Genomic DNA, 19,300 nt, shown 5'->3' on the forward strand with positions numbered 1-19,300 from the left:
CCAGAAAAAGGAACAGCTAATTCTGCTGAAGAAAGAATTCAGGGAAGGTTTCACTGTGGAAGTGTTAGGTTTCTTGACCCTTGAAGGATCTGCCAAGTGAGAAGGGGAAGAAAAAAATGGAAACACGTGGGTATGAAAAGGCATTTGGCAGGATGGGGGAGTAGGAGAAGTGTGGTCTCACAGTAGGAAAAATGAAGCAGGAAAGGAGTGACCCAGGTGATTCTAAGGAAGAAGATGATGGTTGGATATGGTCAGCTGGCACATGGCAAAGGATAGAAAGCTGAAGTCTTCATTTCTCAGACTCCCTTGCAGCTAGAGTCTGGTTCTAATTCAATGCACTGGTTGTATATCAGAAGGACAAAAGTGATGAGGAAGCCATCTTTCTGCTGCTGGCTGGCTTTCACTTTGCTGGCAGGCAAGGTCATGGAGACACAGGGTTCTTCTACAGCTCGTGTTCAGCCTTGATTGTGGGAGTTGAGGCAGCTGCAGCAGTGCTGGCAACAACTTCTGATGCTGGCTTCCCAACAGGTTGATCACAGCTATCTGGTAATTTCTTGAACTCAGCGTGGCTATCGTGGACTCCTCACTCCTCAAAGTAGAGATTCCCCTGAGTGGTTAGTTCTGCAGGGTCTGACAGGCCCAGGCTTGATCCTGCTTTTGCAAACTTTCAATGATTTTGGAAGCATCTAATTCCCCTAATTAAGTCTTTACAAACAGCAACATTAGTAGTACAATCTTCATTCACATACACGGTACTCATGATTTCCTTATCTTTGTTCTATTAGTTAGGGTTCAGTGCAAAAAAAGAGAAACTAATCTCTGTATTTTAACAAGGACTTAATTAGGGGAATGACAAAACAATTACCATTTCGGTTAAAAAGTCAAAGTGACTTTTAAAAATGTTCTTAGTCTAATATTAGCGTACTAAAAATCATGTATTGTGCTTTTTTCAAAACAAAATATTTATGCTCATTTTTCAATAATACATATTCGTTGTCTTATTTATGCTGTTTCCTGAGTGGAAGTCTAAAGAATCAACTCAATTTAAAACATTAACTGAAATTTTAAATAAAATTAGGTTTACTGTATTTTATTTTATATTAAACATATGTATATTAAATTTTTTTTTCTTTGTGATAACAGCATTAAGTCACTGACATTGTCAATTAACATATTTTAAAGTGCTTTTATAAAAATAATGCCCCAAAAGGCCTGGGCGTTATTTGCTATACTTCCCTACAATTTTTTTCTTTTCAATTTAGTCACACATATATATTTAACATACAAGATGGACCCAGAGAAAGTGTTATTTAAAACAAAAACCTAAATGTATCAGTTTCCAGTTTGGATAAGTCTGATCAAGGGGAATACATTTCTATGTACTATTCCATTCCACTTACTGGGATGGTAGATCCCAGGAAACTGACTTTTTCAAGTCCGCACCTAATCATCAGTCCTCAAGAGAGGGGAACCTGATCAGAGAACACTTTGTTTAGCAGAGCATGGTAATGAGTTTTTATATATTTATGCATCCCAAGGAATCCAGTAAAGAGTAAAGACCTCAAATTCTCTATATAGCAAGAAAAATTCTGAGTTTCAGCCCCAGGGAGAAGAAGTGACAGAGTCCAGGGATAAACAGAAGTTTTGCGTTGGCAAAAGAAAGGGAGAGGGGTAATGTGCCTCCTTTGGGTGAGAAATAAAAGTCAAGTCACGGGAATGAGATTGCAAATTCATAAGGAAATCAGAGCAAGAAGTGGCCAGGAGAAACTCCCCACTACCACCATCAAAGATATAAATGGGGTGATGATAAGAGTGCTTGAGCTATTTTTATATAAATATTAAATGGAGGTAGGACCCAGAAACGTGACATTTGGGTTATATGTGCAAACATTAGCCATCCTTAATGTTGCTGTACACGCTGGGGAGCAATGGTGCCTGGCAGGTGGTTAACAAGGGAGTGGAGGATGGTCTGGAGTGTAGAGAGGGTAGAGTTGGGGCGGAACGATTAGCAGGCTTTTGCAACAACATTTCAGGTAGGAAATGATAAAAACCTAATCAAAGCAATGGCAATAGGAATGATGAGGAAGGGAAGGATTCCAAACATCTCAGTTGCAGAGTCAACAGGATTGCTTACTGATTGGCATGGTTGAGATACCTCCAAGATTTCTAGCATGAGTGACTAAGTAAACAGTGATGCAGTTACCAGAGTTTAAAAATACAGTAAAAGAGACAGGTTTTGTGGGGGGGAATGGTGATTTCTAGTTGGACATTCAGTGGAGATATCCAGAAGACAACTAGAAATAAACAGTAATGCAGTATTTTGGAATTAAGCTGTAAACATGAATAAGAATCCCCAGAATGCATGGAGAAAAGGGAAGAAGATGAGAATGGAAACGTGGTGGCCAGGAACATTGAAGAGCTAGGTAAAGAGAGAGGAGCCAAAGAGAAATCAGAAGGAACAACCTGATATCATGAATGCCAAAGAAGGAGAACAAATTAAGTCCATGGTCAATATTGTCAAATCCTTAATAAGATGCTACAATTGGACATGAATTATTAATGGATGGTGGAGGTAGAAACCAAATTGTTGTAGTCTAAGGAGTGAATGTCAGTGAGACATGGGGAGAGTAAATTAAACCTCTTCTGAAGAAAAAGGTGGTAGGGCAGTAGCTAGAGAGGTAGTTATTTTCCATGAAGGGCTTTCATTCCCCATCATAGTCCTAACCTAGGATTTTGCATCTAGTAGGCACTCAACATCTATTAAATACAATAATATTTTCATTTATAAACTAGCTTTCCTATGAAGAGAATCCAGTGTTCTCCAAATAAAACAGTACAAAACAGATCTACCCTCATTTTGGATGGGGAGGACTGAAGGAAATAAACACATTTCATATTCTGTGTTATGTTTTGGGTTAATTGGTAAGAATCATCATTTTTTCTCACCCCTCTCTGACTACACACACCCTGATTGTAGATTATAGAAGGAAAAGGAACCAAATGACTTGCTGATCCAGTCCCCAGACTGCAGAATTGCATAGTCCAAAAATGAACTTTAGCTATGTTACTTTATAAAAGACTAGGCATCAAGATGCCACTATTTGCCTTAATTACATATTTAATTGCTATTAGGTTACTTACAGGGAATGAAGAATTTTTTAAAGATATATGCTCAGCATAACATTAAGTGAAAAAGGCATATTATGCAATATGATCTCAATTGGGGGAAAGGGGGAAATATATGCACACAAAGTATGAATAAATACTAGAAGAAAATAAACTGTTAACAGATCTTTGGACGGTAGCGTTAGGGATTTTTATTTCCTTCATCTTACTTTTCTGTAAATTCCTAATTTTCTATTATTTAAAATCTCCATCTAAAAACACTTACTAGCAATTTAAGCCCATTCTCTTTGATCTAAGTAGCTCTAAAATAACAATAGTTATAATAGTAATTCACCAGACTCCAAGTACCCTGCAGTCTTCTTAATTCCAACTTCTTAGAATCTCTCTCCTTACTCATCGTATTAGTTGCTTGTACTTCCCTGAGTTCTCTGACTCGGATTCTAAAGGTGCGTTTCGAGAAGCAACGTGGAAAATGGAATGGGGAATCCAAAGTTTGTTTCACATGAGCCCGACTACCCCCTACATTGTACGGGGAGATAATTTGGCTTAGGTCTCGTCTGTGCCATCTACCAACTGTGGAGCCTTAGATAAATCTGTTCATATCGCTGCACCTCAGCTGTCTCGGCTTTCCCATCTTCCAAATGGGATTAGGAGAATTTACACGTGGGGAATAGATGATGCAGGGCTCACTGGCAAGAAAAGAAGTGCCACACTTAGAGACGTCTAGAATTCCATAGGTCTCAGGAAATCCTCTGTAAAAGGTTCCACCCCAAACCTACTGACTCCGAGGAGCATGGGGCCCCAGGAATCTGTATTTTAATAGCTTCCCAGGTGATTCAGATGCCCAGTCAGGTTTGAGAACCAAGGACTCTTTCCAGTCCTCCTGTTCTTTGATCCACTTCTCAACTTCCTTCTGGTCCCAGCGATTTCCAGTTCCTGCAACAAAAGGAGCCAAGGAAAGAGGGGAGAGAAAGCGCAGCCAAGACCCGCCGAGCCCGCCTAGTACCGGCCTCTCGCCAGCCTCCCCGCTCCGGCGCCAGCCGGTAGATTACATAACAGCCCCGCGGCGCGCTATCGCGATATTTCCACCGCCCCCGCCTACTTCCACGTCAGAGGGAACCGGGCGGAGCGGCCAACATGGCGGAACGCAGGCGACACAAGAAGCGGATTCAGGTAGCAAAGCCGAGCCCTGGGATAGGGGACTCTCGGAAGTGGAAGACGCAGGGAAAGCTCCCGGGAAGGGTGGGCGAAATCGAGGACGAGGTGGGGTGGGGTTCCCCCGCGAGGTCGCCGGTTGCGGGCTGAGTCGTTTTGAGGGGCCTGAGGAAGGGCGGTGTTGGCGACGGCGGAGACCGAGGCGGAGGTGCTGGGGCAGCGGCGGAAGGCGGGAGGCGCGGCCGCCAGCCCAGGGTGGCGGCGGCGGCGGCGGCGTTGTCGTTGTCGTTGCCGGCCTGGGCCTGTGCTGGGAGGTCCGCGTCCTCCGAGCTCAGACACCGACCCTCCCCGGGCTCCTCCCCTTCCTTCTCCACGCCATCCTTTCGCCTTAGCTGTCCCGAAATTAAGGCCGCGATAATTAGGGTAGAAGGAGGCGGAGGACTGACCTAAAGCTGCCCGTTCTTTGTGCGCAGATAGAAGGACCGTAGGAGGGGGCAGTGATCGGGGTTTGGTCAGCTGCCCCAGGGGCCCAGGCGGCGATCTGCGTATCCAGATGTTCGTTTGCGTGCAGCCTCCTTTTTCCTCACAGTTATTAACTTAAACGTCCAACTGAAGCTTTCCGGCTTTCTTTCAGCGACACAGTGTAAATAAACAAAACTCCCTTGGTACTGCAAAGAGCGGGTCCCGCCCAGAAACCTTTCACATGCCAGTGTGTCATCCTCATAACCTACATAGCATCCCTCCCTCATTCCACATGCATGTCATCTGTGTATTTCTTCCTTGCAGTTTTCCCCCTGTTGTTCTTGCTCTTTGCCGAGAGGATTAAATATGGGGAACATCTTAGACTCAGGATGTTTTGTTGTCTCCTTATTAGCTCCTGTGCTTAGAAACCTTCATATGTCGTCATAAATTGATGGCGTGTTGTAAACTGTTAATATACTAATCACAAATTGTTACACTCGTCATTGTCTTTTTGTTCCTTACTATTTCATTGCTTAGATGAATGTTTCTAATGTTTTTTCCCCCATTTTTATCACTTAACTGACTTACACCACAGGTGATTTGAGCTATGCAAGTTAAAATTCTCCTGAAAACTTTGAAGTACTAGGGAAAAAAAGATGCCAGTGATCAGTAAATTTAGAATTTTAGAATTAGGCAGAAATAAGAAAGTAGTTTCAAAAAGAGTACAGAAGGGGACCAGAGACAATTGCCCCCCAAGTTCAGACAGGTCATAAAACCAAGGCTTAAGGTTATTATGGAAGAAGTTTCTAATTATACTGTTTCTAGTCTTTCAAAATTTAGTGTTATTGGTCAGGTATGGATACAAAATATACTTTTATTAGAATTTGTATTGAAGTTATCAAATTAGGACTTACTGGACTTATATTTACACACATGGTATATTTTATGGCCTTAAATAAACATTGTTTTTACAGTTTCAACTGTTGTTTAATATTGTTGTAAAGGTGATCCTAATTCACTTTGAATACCTGCTCTATTTCAATTGTGATCTCATATTAAGCAGAAAGATAGATTTAAAAACCTGTATAGTAGTGGTAGTGACTGGGAGCTAAAACTTGTGCCTGTTTGTACCCCAGTGTCAATAATTATTGGCCGTGTAACTTTGGTCAAGTTACTTAACTTTTTTCCTCTATTTCCAAATCCATAAGAAGGAATATTTACCTTAAAAAAATATCCTCATTGGGTTGTTGTGGAAAAAATAGGTGCGTGGGTGACTTGTTATTAAAGGTTATAAAAGCTATTGAAAGAGTGCTTAGCACATAACTCCTTTTTCCCCTTCCCCAGGGATGAAGGCTTTAGGATAATTTGTTTTGGTTTTTGTTAAGCACGCTGATATGCTGAAGAAAAATTAACAGTTATCTATTCAGTAAATAAACCTTTGAGTTGTGAGTTCCATAAAGAATGGCTATTTACTTACTGTTGTTTAGTTGGGGATTAGATAAGTGTGTGAGGATCTGATTGTTAAAAATCAAGTTGGTATACTGCTAAGTGAAAATAAATAACATTTTTCACCTCCTCCAAGTTTTCTACATAGCTGTGCTATGTAAAATGTTGTGGAGATCTTGGGAGTGCTACCTGGAGTACTACTGTGCAGTGTCAACAGATTAATAAAAGTGTACAATACCTTATAAAACTCCTTGGTTTTTTTCCCTCCAGAGAATCAGAAACTCTATAATATTGGCATTACTTTAGACAAAAAGATCAAACGTAATGACCAAATTCAGAGTTGAAGTTACAGAAAAAATTCTATTGTGAGACTCTGGGCAAAAAGATCTGTAATATTTACTCAGTTTCCTGTTGCTACTTGATGTTTCATGTTTAGAAAAGATTTTTATGTTTAGTAGATTTACTGACCTTGAATTGTAATTTGTATATTGGGGGAAATGATTGATACAAACAAGTTCAGGGTTTTAAAAAGTAGTTAATTTGTATGCTTTTTCTTTTTTTAAAAATTTATTTTATTTATTTTTGGCTGCATTGGGTCTTCGTTGCTGCACGCGCACTTTCTGTAGCGGTGAGCGGGGGCTACTCTTCATTGTGGTGCACGGGCTTCTCATTGTGGTGGCTTCTCGTTGCAGAGCATGGACTCTAGGTGTGCAGGCTTCAGTAGTTGTGGCTCACAGGCTCAGTAGTTGTGGCACGCGAACTTAGTTGCTCCGCGGCATGTGGGATCTTCCCGGCCCAGGGCTCGAACCCATGTCCCCTGCGTCGGCAGGCGGATTCTCAACCACTGCACCACCAGGGAAGCCCTGTATGCTTTTTCTAATGTAGCCTAATTTTAGATTCTGGTATTCCATCAAAGTTGGAAGCAAGAAGACTATTTTGTCACATTTCCTTCTTGGACTCACTTTACTGGTCACTGAAAACCAAAAGTGAGCTGCGTGTTCACTGACGTTATATTGCAAAGTTTTCATGATTGAGATTCTCAAGTGAGAGTGATCTCAATTAATAAAACATTTGAAAGTAAATAATTGTAAGTTTGCTAAGAAATGCAATTATGTAAGTTTTTAAGAACATTAAAATCAGTGCTTATAGGTTAACAAAGTGCTGCTTACTAGAAGGGTTAATTGAGAATCCTAGTACCATGAAATTTTAGAGTTGAAAACGACTTTCAAGCAGTAGGGGTTTTTGGAATCTTTTTGCACAAATGCAGCTCTTATGTAAAAGCAGAGGGGTGGGCCCAAAGCCCTATCACCTCAGTACCCCACTACTTCACTACCATTATCCCTCATCTTTAAGCTACTTTTAGGACCTAGATCTAAAAGCATTACTAGGTATAAAACATATTGATCTAAACCGTTAACATCATTTTACAGATACACTGAGGTTCAGTGAGGATATGTGGCTTGACCCAGGGTCACTCATCAAGATAGTAAAACCAGATTTAGACCAAGTCTTCTAATTCCAGTTGAATGTTCATTCCACTGCACCATTGATAAAATAAAAAATAAATTGTTTTGACATACTTTAATCTTGCCATCTTTATATTAAATTGTACAACAAAGACTTAACGAGACTTGTCCCTGCTAAAGAGGCTCATCCCGTTTAGTGTTCTGCTTATGTGTAAAGTTTCTAGTTGAGTTTTGGGACATTGAAATGGCTTATTCATTCCTAGAAATTTTATAATACCTGCATCTCAGTTAACTTTGTTGCACCCATCTGTCTCCCTGTCAGTAAAACCCTGACATATCACGAACCAATATGCTAAATTTCAGAAAAGGCCAAGTTTAGGATTATGCGCTCTGACTCTGGGACTTTCTGAAGAAAAGAGATGGAACCCAAGAAGCCAGTCCTAAGTGGAAAAACTCCCCCCAGAGGCTTAATGAAGGGCTTACAATGGCAGGGGCTGGGGGATGTTAGAAGGGCACTGCCAAAGTCAAGATACAGAGACTCTTGTAAAGCTCTGTTAGTAACATACTGTGTGACTTTAAGCAAAGGATTTATCTAAGATCTCCAGCTTTCAGATTTTAACCTGTTAACCTATTTACATTTTCACGAATATTTTATACTGTTTGTATAAAGATACAAATTGACAGTTGGTGAACTAATCTTTTTCTTTTGCTCAGTTCATTCAACAAGCTTATTTATTACCTAAGCTTATTTCTATTGAATATAACAATTTTTAAAAATTCTAGTCGTTTTGGGGGTGGGAGGATGGGGAAAACAAATTCTAAGTCAAAAATTCTGTGAGATTGAAGTCCATGGCTTACTGACTCTTGATCTAATATTTTTTTTCTCAAAAAGATTATCTTAAGTACCAAAAATAATATATAGTTAGAAATGGTAACCCCAGTTTCATTGTAGTATTTGAGTGTTGAAGTATTCTAAAATAAAAATATTTGTTAAGTAATTTAAAAAGAATGTTCTACCCAAACTTTCAATTTTTGTAATTTTGGATTAAGGGTTGCAACACCCGGCATCTTGGTGTTTGGGTTGGCAGTCCAGCCTCAGAACGTACTGGTTCTTTGCTTCCTCATTCTAAGACATTTGAGCTCATTCACTGAGCTACAAAGTTCTCTTCATTCAAGGCTCGATGAGCTGGTTTCTCTTGGTTAGTGGGTGATGTTATTCGCAAAAGGCCTTCACTTTTTGTCAGAGGGTTTCTAGAAAAGTTAGGAAAATATTCTGAATATTTCTTCACATCAAAAGGGAACAAAGAGGGGAAGTACTTTAGTCTAATGTATAAACAGGAAGAGGATAAGACTGTTTTAGCCTGCAGCAGGGGAGCAGTGAGAATGAAGATTCCATGGCAGGCTCTTCTATATTACTAGCTTCCCAAGGTCATATTCTCTTGGTGCTCTTCTGTAGCAGTCTTTCTTTCTGACTTTAAAGCCCCAGCAGATGGCACAAATTCTATACTGTTAGAGACAGTCTACAGTATGTATAACTTATATGTGGTATAATGAATATTTCATAATATTTCACAGAGGATAATAGAAACTTTTTAAGGATTTGAACTTGAAGGAGGAGCAAGGAAGGAATCAGTTCTGTTGTACCAATATGTTGATAGAATTCACTACTTTTCTAGTCAGATGTTTAAGGGAAGTTAACTGATACTTTAAGAAAGTATCAATGAATAAGTAACTGTGTCTGGTTGGGAGAGATTATCCAAGTCCATGTTTTCTGGGTCTGTTCACTTCATTCTTGCTTTGTAGTGCCTTTACCAAGGAGGGGGAAGGGAATGCAAAGAGAATACTTGAGTCTGTTTTTGCAGTTGTGGAAAAGAGTTTGGTGAACTTGAAGTTAATTGTTAAAATGAGGTTTTAAAATGTGGATTCATGTATTATCAGATTCCCTATTATATAATAATAGAATGGACTTTTCAGTTTCTTGGGTATTCTAATAGATTTTACGTCTGATGCCTCTTATCAACAATCAGTAGATTAGTACCTGTATGCCTGTGTTCAGTAAATGGTTTGAGTGTTAGTATGAGTGTAGACTTGTCATGCCTAAAGTTGATGTGATTGTTTTTCCCCCAGAATCACCTTCCTCCCAAATTTCTGTTAATTGAAAAACTGTCCTTTCAGTTGATCAAATTAGAAGTCTGACATCTTTTACTAAGCCATTTCATTCATCTTTTATCATTGAGTCCTATCTGTTGTACATTTGAAATGTTTCAAATGTCAAAATCCTTCCCATTCCTAGTCTAGTATCACATCACATCTTACTTGAATACTAAGTAGTTTTCCTGCCTTGTGCTTTTTTCCCCCAGTTCATTCTACATACAGGCTCCAAAATAGTGTCTAAGTCATTTTTTTTTTCTCATTTTGTTCTCCTTCTATTCAAAACCTAGTTTCTGTGACTTGAGTAAATTTGAAATTTCTTAGACTGCCTTGAATACTGTTTAGCCCTGTTATACATACTTAACCTCACAATTCTTCCTAACTTGTCTCTACTAGAGCCAAATTTTATGCTCATTTTTAGCCACAGTATGTTTATGCTATTCATTCAGCTTATCCCAAATTTGTTCATCTTTCAAAATCCAGGTCCCTCTTCCAAGAGGTCTTTCATAGCTATTCTCATCCACATTGATAATCTCACTCCTTTTGTACTCCTAAAATATTTTTTCTACCACTCATTTTGGAAAATAACAGTAGTTGTTTTGGAAGGTTGTAACAAAGTGGAGGTATCATGCCTTAACAAATTTTTGGTATTAACAGTAGCACCCAGAGTTATTATAGGGTAAACACTCAGTAAGTATGCATTTGAACAATTTATGTTTATTGAGACTTCTCCCCCACATACCATTTTTAATCAAGCATATCCCAGTAACAAGTTATCAGTTAATTGGATAAATCTTTAAATTGGCAACAGTTGTATCAACTGAGGGAAAAATTGAACATATATGGGTGTGATTATAAAATAGAATTGGTTTCTATAAAGCCAATTATAGTATCTCATTATTTCCATCTATTTATATAGTATTACTTTTTAGGCTGTACGTGACTATATAGGATATTATTTATTAATAGATGAGCCTCCTAGAAATGCAGTGCGTTACACAGACATAATTAAATGCTATCGTTTAACATATACTAACATGTATGTTAATAATTTTAGTGTGATTTCAAAAACCGAAATATAGAATTTTTAGTTTGTCAGAAACTATATTTTGTGACTAGGACCCAGATTAAATAATTATGAACATTGTAGATGTTACTGAACTTGGAGTGTTAAATTTTGAATTTACAGTTTTTTAAGATTCTATTTTTTTGTGATATGTGTTTTTATATATAAAACTAAAGGTCTTTTAATCACATAAATATTTGGTTTTTACTATAGTTTTCATTTGGATTGAATGGTTTGGGCTTTTTTTTTTCTTTTTTAAAATTTTTATTGTATATTGGAGTATAGTTGATATACAGTGTTGTGCAGGCTTTTAATTTTTACTGTCACAAATAGTAACCCACAAGTGGGGTAATACGAGAGTATAAGAATCATGCATTGTTAATTGGCTGTTGGAAGTAGAGGAGTTGGGAAGTGCAAAGAAGGAAATACGAGAAGTAGCTGCCAGGTGATCCAGCAACCACGGCACAGATTTTCGCTTCATCTCACAAATTACTCCTCTTCAGGATAAAATTAAAGTTGAAACTTTTATTTGTTAGTTGTTCCTTATTTTCAACAAACATAACTGAACGCAAACTAACTTGAAATCTGTGGGAAAACTGACGTAAAGATAGATGATTTAGAGAGTTTATTTTTCCTGTTTTGTGTTATTAGAATGTCTTGCCTAAAACATAACTGTCTTCAGCATTAATTTTTCTCGGCATACTAGATTCTTGGCAGATAATTCTTTACTATTATTTGGCACTTTATTCATCTTAAGAAATAGCCTTTCCTGAAATCATTCACATTTAAATTGTATATTGCTAGAAATATTGCTTGAGTGCTCTGTGTACTGTGCTTAAACATGTAATTAAAGACAGTACTTTTATTATGATAGCTTACAGCAATAAGACAACTAAAAGTATATATATAAAAGATATATGCAAACATAGACTGACCTAATTTTCTTCAGTGTATGAGTGGGGAGAATAAGTAGACAGGAACATAAGTTCAGAATGTAAGGAAATAAAAGCAAGATGGGGAATGATAAACAATGAAGCTGGTAGAAAGTTTGGAGGAGGGAATGGAAAAAAGAAAACAGGGAAGGATTGAAGCAGCCTTTCCAAAACTCTTTGTGCCCTTCCATTAATCAGTTCTTAAATGAGATTGTAATTTATTTGTCTGTTGCTTTTTTTTTTTTTTTGCTGTACATGGGCCTGTCACTGTTGTGGCCTCTCCCGTTGCGGAGCACAGACTCCGGACTCGCAGGCTCGGCGGCCATGGCTCACGAGCCTAGCCGCTCCGCGGTATGTGGGATCTTCCCGGACCGGGGCACGAACCCGTGTCCCCTGCATCGGCAGGTGGACTCTCAACCACTGCGCCACCAGGGAAGCCCTGCATCTTTATTTTTGCTTTACCCCGTTCAGAAAGAAAAGAAGAAAGGCAAGGTGAGAAAAGATTCCCTGACAGTATCTAGAATCTGTAACCACAGGGGAAAGGGAAGAGAATACAAATCTTCAGCATCTCTGATAGTAGTTTGTATCTGGGACCACACTGGGACAGCTGTCTTTGGTTAATTTGAGAACTCCTCCTGCAATCTGTTGTCCGTTGTTCAAGGTACATGGCTTTGGCTGTTATTTAACATTTATTTATGGCACCTGTTTCTACTTACTTTGACATTTGGGCACTCACTATTGACAACCTCTTAATATTTTGAATTATTGCATTACAGCTTTTAAAAAGAGACCAGGCAAGAGTGAAGGTGAACTGGTACAAAATGATTACCATACTGGAAAAACAACTCAAAATAAATGCCTTGTAGCTGAGGCCAAGAGGCAGACAGGTTTGGGCCCTATCAACTTGTATTTGAAAAACATGATTTTAAAAATCTCCATTCCAGGGGCTTCTCTGGTGGCACAGTGGTTGAGAGTCCGCCTGCCGATGCAGGGGACACGGGTTCGTGCCCCGGTCCGGGAAGATCCCACATGCTGCGGAGCGGCTGGGCCCGTGAGCCATGGCCGCTGAGCCTGCGCGTCCGGAGCCTGTGCTCCGTAACGGGAGAGGCCACCACAGTGAGAGGCCCATGTACCGCAAAAAAAATCTCCATTCTGTCTTCTGTATACATTACCAGGTCTGCTCCAGAAAAAGCTTGAAAGAAAGGCCTGTACTAAACTTAAAAAGATTTTCGGAAGAGATCTGTAAATTATTCTTCAGTATATCAATGTCATAAGTAAATGATTACATTAAATTAATATTCTTACTTTGCAGGAAGTTGGTGAACCATCTAAAGAAGAGAAGGCTGTAGCCAAGTTTCTTCGATTTAACTGTCCAACAAAGTCCACCAATATGATGGGTCACCGGGTTGATTATTTTATTGGTAGGATTACATCAATAAAATTATATTTGTGTGCATATCTTATGAAGATACCTAATTTGGGGATAGGTAGATATTTTAAAAATGCTCTCCAAGCATGATTGGTGAAGCTAGATGATGAGCATATGACAATTGATTATCCTGTTCTTTCATTTCATGATTGAAAATGTAAATAAAATTAAAAGAAAGTGCTTTTTAATAACGTTTCTTGGAAATTTTTAAAATAGGATTTATTTTCAGTACTAACACTAACTTCTATTCAGATAGTACATGTACTTAACGATACTCTTTTTGTAAAACTCTGGCATAGAATTCAGTGTGAAACAAGTGTGTCAGAACCAACTTAGGAGTGTTTGTTATTCACATAATCTAAACAACTTCATAATAAGCTAATATTATCTGTAATATTGTCCCATAGCTTATAAATCAATAGTTGTTGAGTTTGCCTGTCTGATCAATTAAGGTTGAATTACCTATTATTGGGAAGAAATTTATTTATCATCTCTTCAGTGTTATGATTAATGATTTTGATAGTCCTTAAAAGTTTATAAAAATAGATATGCTGGTTTTTTCACATCTCATATATTTAGCTTCTTTCAATGACAGTAGATTGTTTCAGAGCTTATTCCTCAGTGGGTTACAATAAAGCTTGGTGACAGAATTTCTGTTACTGTGGTAGAGGAAGATTTTTGGTTTGTTTATCCCATATTATGATTATTTGATAAGAGTGCTATTTACATTTATTTTGAATTTTTTAAAGAACATTTTCTCATTAATTTATCTTTAGTTAGTATTTTTGAATGTCATTTATTTCAGAGCATTACTTTAAGAAAGGTGCTTAATCAGTATGTTTCACAAATTGAGGTTTTGAGGAACTATTTGTCATCATTATGTCAGACTTAAATTTTCTGTTGAACTTGGTTTTATTTTCGGATGCCAGAATGTTGAAATTTGCCTTATAGAATATTGTTTAGATAGGCACAAATCCTGCTGTATACTAATTTAAAATAATAAATTTCTTCTTTAGCTTCAAAAGCAGTGGATTGCCTTTTGGATTCAAAGTGGGCGAAGGCCAAGAAAGGAGAGGAAGCTTTATTTACAACGAGGGAGTCTGTGGTTGACTACTGCAACAGGTAGTTTTTATTTCTTAGTGAAGGATAATATAAATAGTAATTTAAAAATATTCTCCATGGTCCTGAAGCTCCTTCCCTATTTCATCATTAAGTATAGTGCTATTACAGCATAGCTCAAGTATACCTTTTACATGTAACCTGGATTTCTTCAGTACTTCTGGAAATGAATTTATTTGGTGTTAGGCTATCATATTTTTATAACTTTTATTTGTGTTCTGTTACATTTGTACATTTGCCAGGCTGACTGAACTGAAGGATCAGCAATAAAAATCATATACCAGTGCCTGTCGTGAACAAAAAAGTTCTTTCTTTTCTAGAGCAAAAGTTGGGGAATCTTTTCCAAAACTTTGTCAGAGATTCCTAATAGACCTGTTGTCCCTGTTTTGTTTTGTTTTTTCAGCGCCTACTGAGCCATTAGCCAGGTACCCTTCCCTATTTTGTTTGTGATTACTAATATATTCCTTGTGAAATCAAGGCAGCTGAAACATCTGTCTTTTCTTCATTCCAAGATGAAGTATAGACAGTTCAGTAACATATCCATGTTTTTTATAGTAAGTACTTCTCCTTTGGGAAAAACTTTTCATGGTGAATGGTGTACAAAAAAATCACTTTTCTGGGGAATTCCCTGGCGGTCCAGTGGTTAGGACTTCTCGCTTCCACTGCAGGGAGCACAGGTTCAATCCTTGGTTAGGGAACTAAGATCCCACATGCTGTGTGGCGCAGCCCAAAAAAAATCACTTTTCTCTTGGAAAGAAGTATGCTGGGTTTTTTTTTTGTTTTTCCAACTTTTCCCTTGGTTTATTTACTACTTAAACATATTTATTAAGATGTTAGTATATCAAATTTTGTTTTTGTGACACTAAATTTTGTAATTGGTGGGAATTTGACATTTTAGATTATTTTATATGCTTAGCAGGGAGATACACATAGCATTTACTAATATATTGCTTAATGGCATTTAAAGTATCAGCCACATGAGACCCCTTTTAAAAACCACTATTTTACAACCTGGTTTCTAAAACTGTAAAGTTGAAGAATTATTAACTATTTCTTAAAATTCTTAGCTGCCGGGGACTTGCCTGGCAGTCCAGTGGTTAAGACTCCACACTTGCACTGCCACGGTCCCAGGTTTGATCCCTGGTCGGGGAATTAAGATCCCACAAGCCACATTGCACAGCCAAAAAAAAAAATTCCTAGCTGCCAAAATCTAGAGTCACTAATGGACCTTTCAGAAACAATGGAAATTTCATTGTCGGGGGAGGGATTAGCTAACAGTGGTGTAGTCGGTATTTTCCTTTACAGCCATCTGTGTATTAGAACTCCAAAGTGCAAATTTCCCTGCCTGCCTCAAAACAGACTTATTTTTTATATATATAGTGTAAAAATTAAAAGATGCTATAAATGCAGAAACAGAGAAGTTAAATCACTTACCCAAGGTCACACAGCTAGTAAGTGGCTGAGCCAGAATTCTAAATCCAACAATCTGACTTCATAGTCCATGCTCTTAACCACTGCACTATACTGTCTCCTCCAAAATGATGATGGATTTAATGAAGCAAAAATTAAAATGAAGGATTAACCTGTCAATACTATTTGAATATTAAATCTGAGCCCAAATCTCTGAGGAGAGCAGCCAGTATTAATACACTTCACTTGGCCTTTTAGGAGACTTGATACTTCGTTATATGAAAAGCAAAAAAAACCTTAGTACAGAGATTGTCCTAGCAATACACTCACTTTTTGTTGTATATGTTATTCCCATTCATATCAAGCTTTTTGTGTCCTTTTTGCACTAAGAGAGAGAAGCATAACTACCTAAAGTTTTCAAAGCCACTTCTAATAATAACCATGGTGACCTCATGATGGCCAGCCCTCATGGGTTCCTGCCTGACTACAGGCAAAACCACAAAGGGACACTTGTCCTGTCTCATTTTCTGAAGTCTTGAGGGAGTCTAAGGAAAAACAAAGGAAAACAGGAAACTGTAGGATGTGCCTCTTTATGGCCTATTTCAAGTACAGACTCTTCAGCCTTTTAGCTAGCATCATCCTAACCCTCCTAGTGACTTTGCATCTCCAACCCCCCAGTCCAGTAGTGTCCTTCTCACTCTCATTCATATACCATACTCATTCTCTCTTCTGGGCTTTCTTTGATAATAACTTGCCATTTTCTGCAAACAGTTCTTCCTCTATCCTGCCTGCCTCTCAATATAAATATCTCTCAAATTCCATCTCTACCATCTAGTATTCCCCAGATCCTCTAGCCCACATTAAACTAATGTTCTACAGAATTTATAAAGGTAATAGCATACAGTTTAGTCCTTAACTATTTAAATAGAATTGTTGCATGTGTGTTAGTTTTTCTAAATTTCTTGCCTGCTAAATCTGAAGGCAATTGGAGGACTGTTTTATACTTTATTGTAACTCCACAGCAATTAGCACAATGTGGGCATTCACCATTGTCAGATAAGTGAAGGTCCTAAACATATGTCTGGCATTTAATAAACATTTATTAAACCTGGTAAAAAAAATTAAGAGGTGAAGAAGAATAATAAGCAATTTAATAACTTTTTACAAGCTGCTTTTAATCCATTCATTTATTCTAGAAATACTTATCAAATATCTATTATAGGCCAGGCCTCAGGAATACAGAGATAATTGTGACTTGGTTTCTGCCTCCAAAGCACATATTTTCATCTGTTAGAGAAGATTTGTGACTAATTACAATACAGTGTGTTCTGTAAGAAAGACAGAAATGGGGAAACTTCAAGAATGGCCTCTCAGGGAATATGTTTTAATCAAATTTTGAAACAGAAATAGGTGATTACCCAGCAAACAATAGGAGAGTGGACATTTGATCCTGGCAGAGGGCACAGAACATACTGAGATAGGAAAGTATGAGTAGTCTGTGAAAATGTCAGAGTTTATGTAGATGATCTGTACTATACAGTGTGTTTAAAGCTAAATAAATGGAGGCACTGATTTTATTACAATAGTAAATGTCATCTCATTTTTTGAGGCATAGAGTGAATTGAAGTAGGCATTCTCTAAGGAACTATCAAGGAATAAGTGAATGATTCTACTTATTAATGAATGGAATGAGGGTATAATGTAACTATTTATAAAACCAAATGTGTTTGTGTTTTCCATAACTATCAATATTAAATGAAATTCAAGATTTTGCTACAGCAGTAGTAATGGCTAACATTGAGAACATGCATGCCAGGCACCACACTAAACAATCTACATGCTTCTCATTTATACCCCATTTTAGAAATACACTAAAATTAAGTAACTTACCCAATACTACATAGCTCGTTATGTGGTAGAGGTGATATCTGAACCCATCTACTTGAATGTGAACTTCTCAAGACCAATTTGATTGGTTAATAGTCTTCTTTTCTCTCAAGGGGTTGGGGCAGCTGTACAGGAGGAGTAACAGAAGCAGGTGTTCCTGCTGATTCTGTGCTCTTCTGTATCTGCTTGTCAAGGGAAGGATTTTTTTTTTCTCCTAAAGTTCTATGGTTTATATTTTTTAATTGTTTATTTCTTTATTAAGAACATTTTTTTTCACTAAAGTAAATTTGAGAAAATTTTGAAAATGATACAGAAGAAAATCCAAATTACCAACAATGTTGCTTCATGGATAATTATATTACCATTTGAGACTATATACTCAAGTATCTGTGTTTGTGTGTACATGTACTCTTACTATATGGAGAGCTATAATATGAACTGTAGTATGAAATGCTGGTTTTCAATTAACATACAATGAATAAGATGTATTTTTGTTTTCATATTAACACATTATTGACTGGGGTGGGGGGTTTTGCAGAAACTAGTGCTGTGGTGTTAGTACATCTGCGGTCAGTAATGTGTGAAGTTGTAATGAATGATCCTGATAGAAAATCTGGAAATCATCTAAGTGCAAAAATAGAGATTAGAATATTTTCATTATAAATTTTTGTAAGAAGTTCTGAAGTAGTAAAAATTAAAGATCCCCCTTCATATTCAAATACCCACCACTACTCTTTAAGTCTCACTTTCTACTCATAAGTAGTTAATTATTAAGGGTCTCATTTCAGATTTTTGCTTGTTTATGTATATAGGTATATGTGTAGCAGATATTAATGATGGATTCTTTGGGGGCATTTCAGACAGTGGCATAATTGTATATGCCGTATAGATCTTCTGAACAAGTAAAAGTCCAAATGAGGAGACCTAGAAGTTAGCTTTGTGGAGATGTTCATGGGGTGGACCTAACTGAGCAGCAGAAAGAAGCCCAGCCAAGCAGGTCAAAACACAGGTGGGCACAAGATAATGATCAGAAATAAGTTGTCTTTAGGCAAGAAGGAGGCATCTAGTTAGCAAGTGGTATGATGTGCTGGAGTAGGCACCAGTGAAGGTATTGAATAGAAAGGTGGATAGTTACCATTAACAGGCACAGATGGTGGCAGTGGGACCTAGCTTCTAGTTGTGTTTTGGTAGTTGTACTTTATCAAGGCAGGAATAAAGAAATCAGGAACTCTGAAACTGGAACATAAGATTTGAAAAGATGGCTTTTAGATGACAAAGGTAAGGTTAAACCAGTTTCTTGAGTAGGATTAGAAAAGATTGAGGCAGCCAAGGTTGACTTAATTTGGGGTCAGCTGAGCTTCTAAATTCATCAGATAAAGAAGTGAATAAAGCAAGGATCTTACTCTTAAGAAGTTTACAGTCTAGTGAAGGCAAACAAGCATGTTATAAATTGTATATTAAAGTAAAAGAATAAATGCTGTGGATAGGATAACAGGAAACAGGAGGAAGGATGGGGGATAGATTTATAATTTTAAACAGGGTAGGCTTAGTAGAGAGGGTAACATTTGAGGGAAGACTTGAAAGAAGTGAGGAAGTAGACCAAAAGGACATGCTTATTTGGGAGAAGAGCATTCTAGATAAAGGGAATAGC

At 37.7% G+C, this 19,300-nt stretch overlaps 1 protein-coding gene across 1 annotated transcript in view; it reads left to right on the forward strand.

The window, feature by feature from the left end:
• The first annotated feature begins 4,157 nt into the window (after positions 1-4,157).
• Positions 4,158-19,300, forward strand: part of SEC62 (SEC62 homolog, preprotein translocation factor) — a 29,507-nt gene continuing 14,364 nt past the window's right edge. The window contains exons 1-3 of the mRNA XM_067737991.1: positions 4,158-4,299; positions 13,117-13,225; positions 14,250-14,355. Of these exons, the coding sequence (XP_067594092.1) occupies positions 4,264-4,299; positions 13,117-13,225; positions 14,250-14,355 (251 nt within the window). The 5' untranslated portion in view covers positions 4,158-4,263. The remainder of the gene's footprint in view (positions 4,300-13,116; positions 13,226-14,249; positions 14,356-19,300) is intronic.

The sequence above is a fragment of the Pseudorca crassidens genome, chromosome 5 (genome assembly GCF_039906515.1).
Source record: "Pseudorca crassidens isolate mPseCra1 chromosome 5, mPseCra1.hap1, whole genome shotgun sequence".
Taxonomy (NCBI): domain Eukaryota; kingdom Metazoa; phylum Chordata; class Mammalia; order Artiodactyla; family Delphinidae; genus Pseudorca; species Pseudorca crassidens.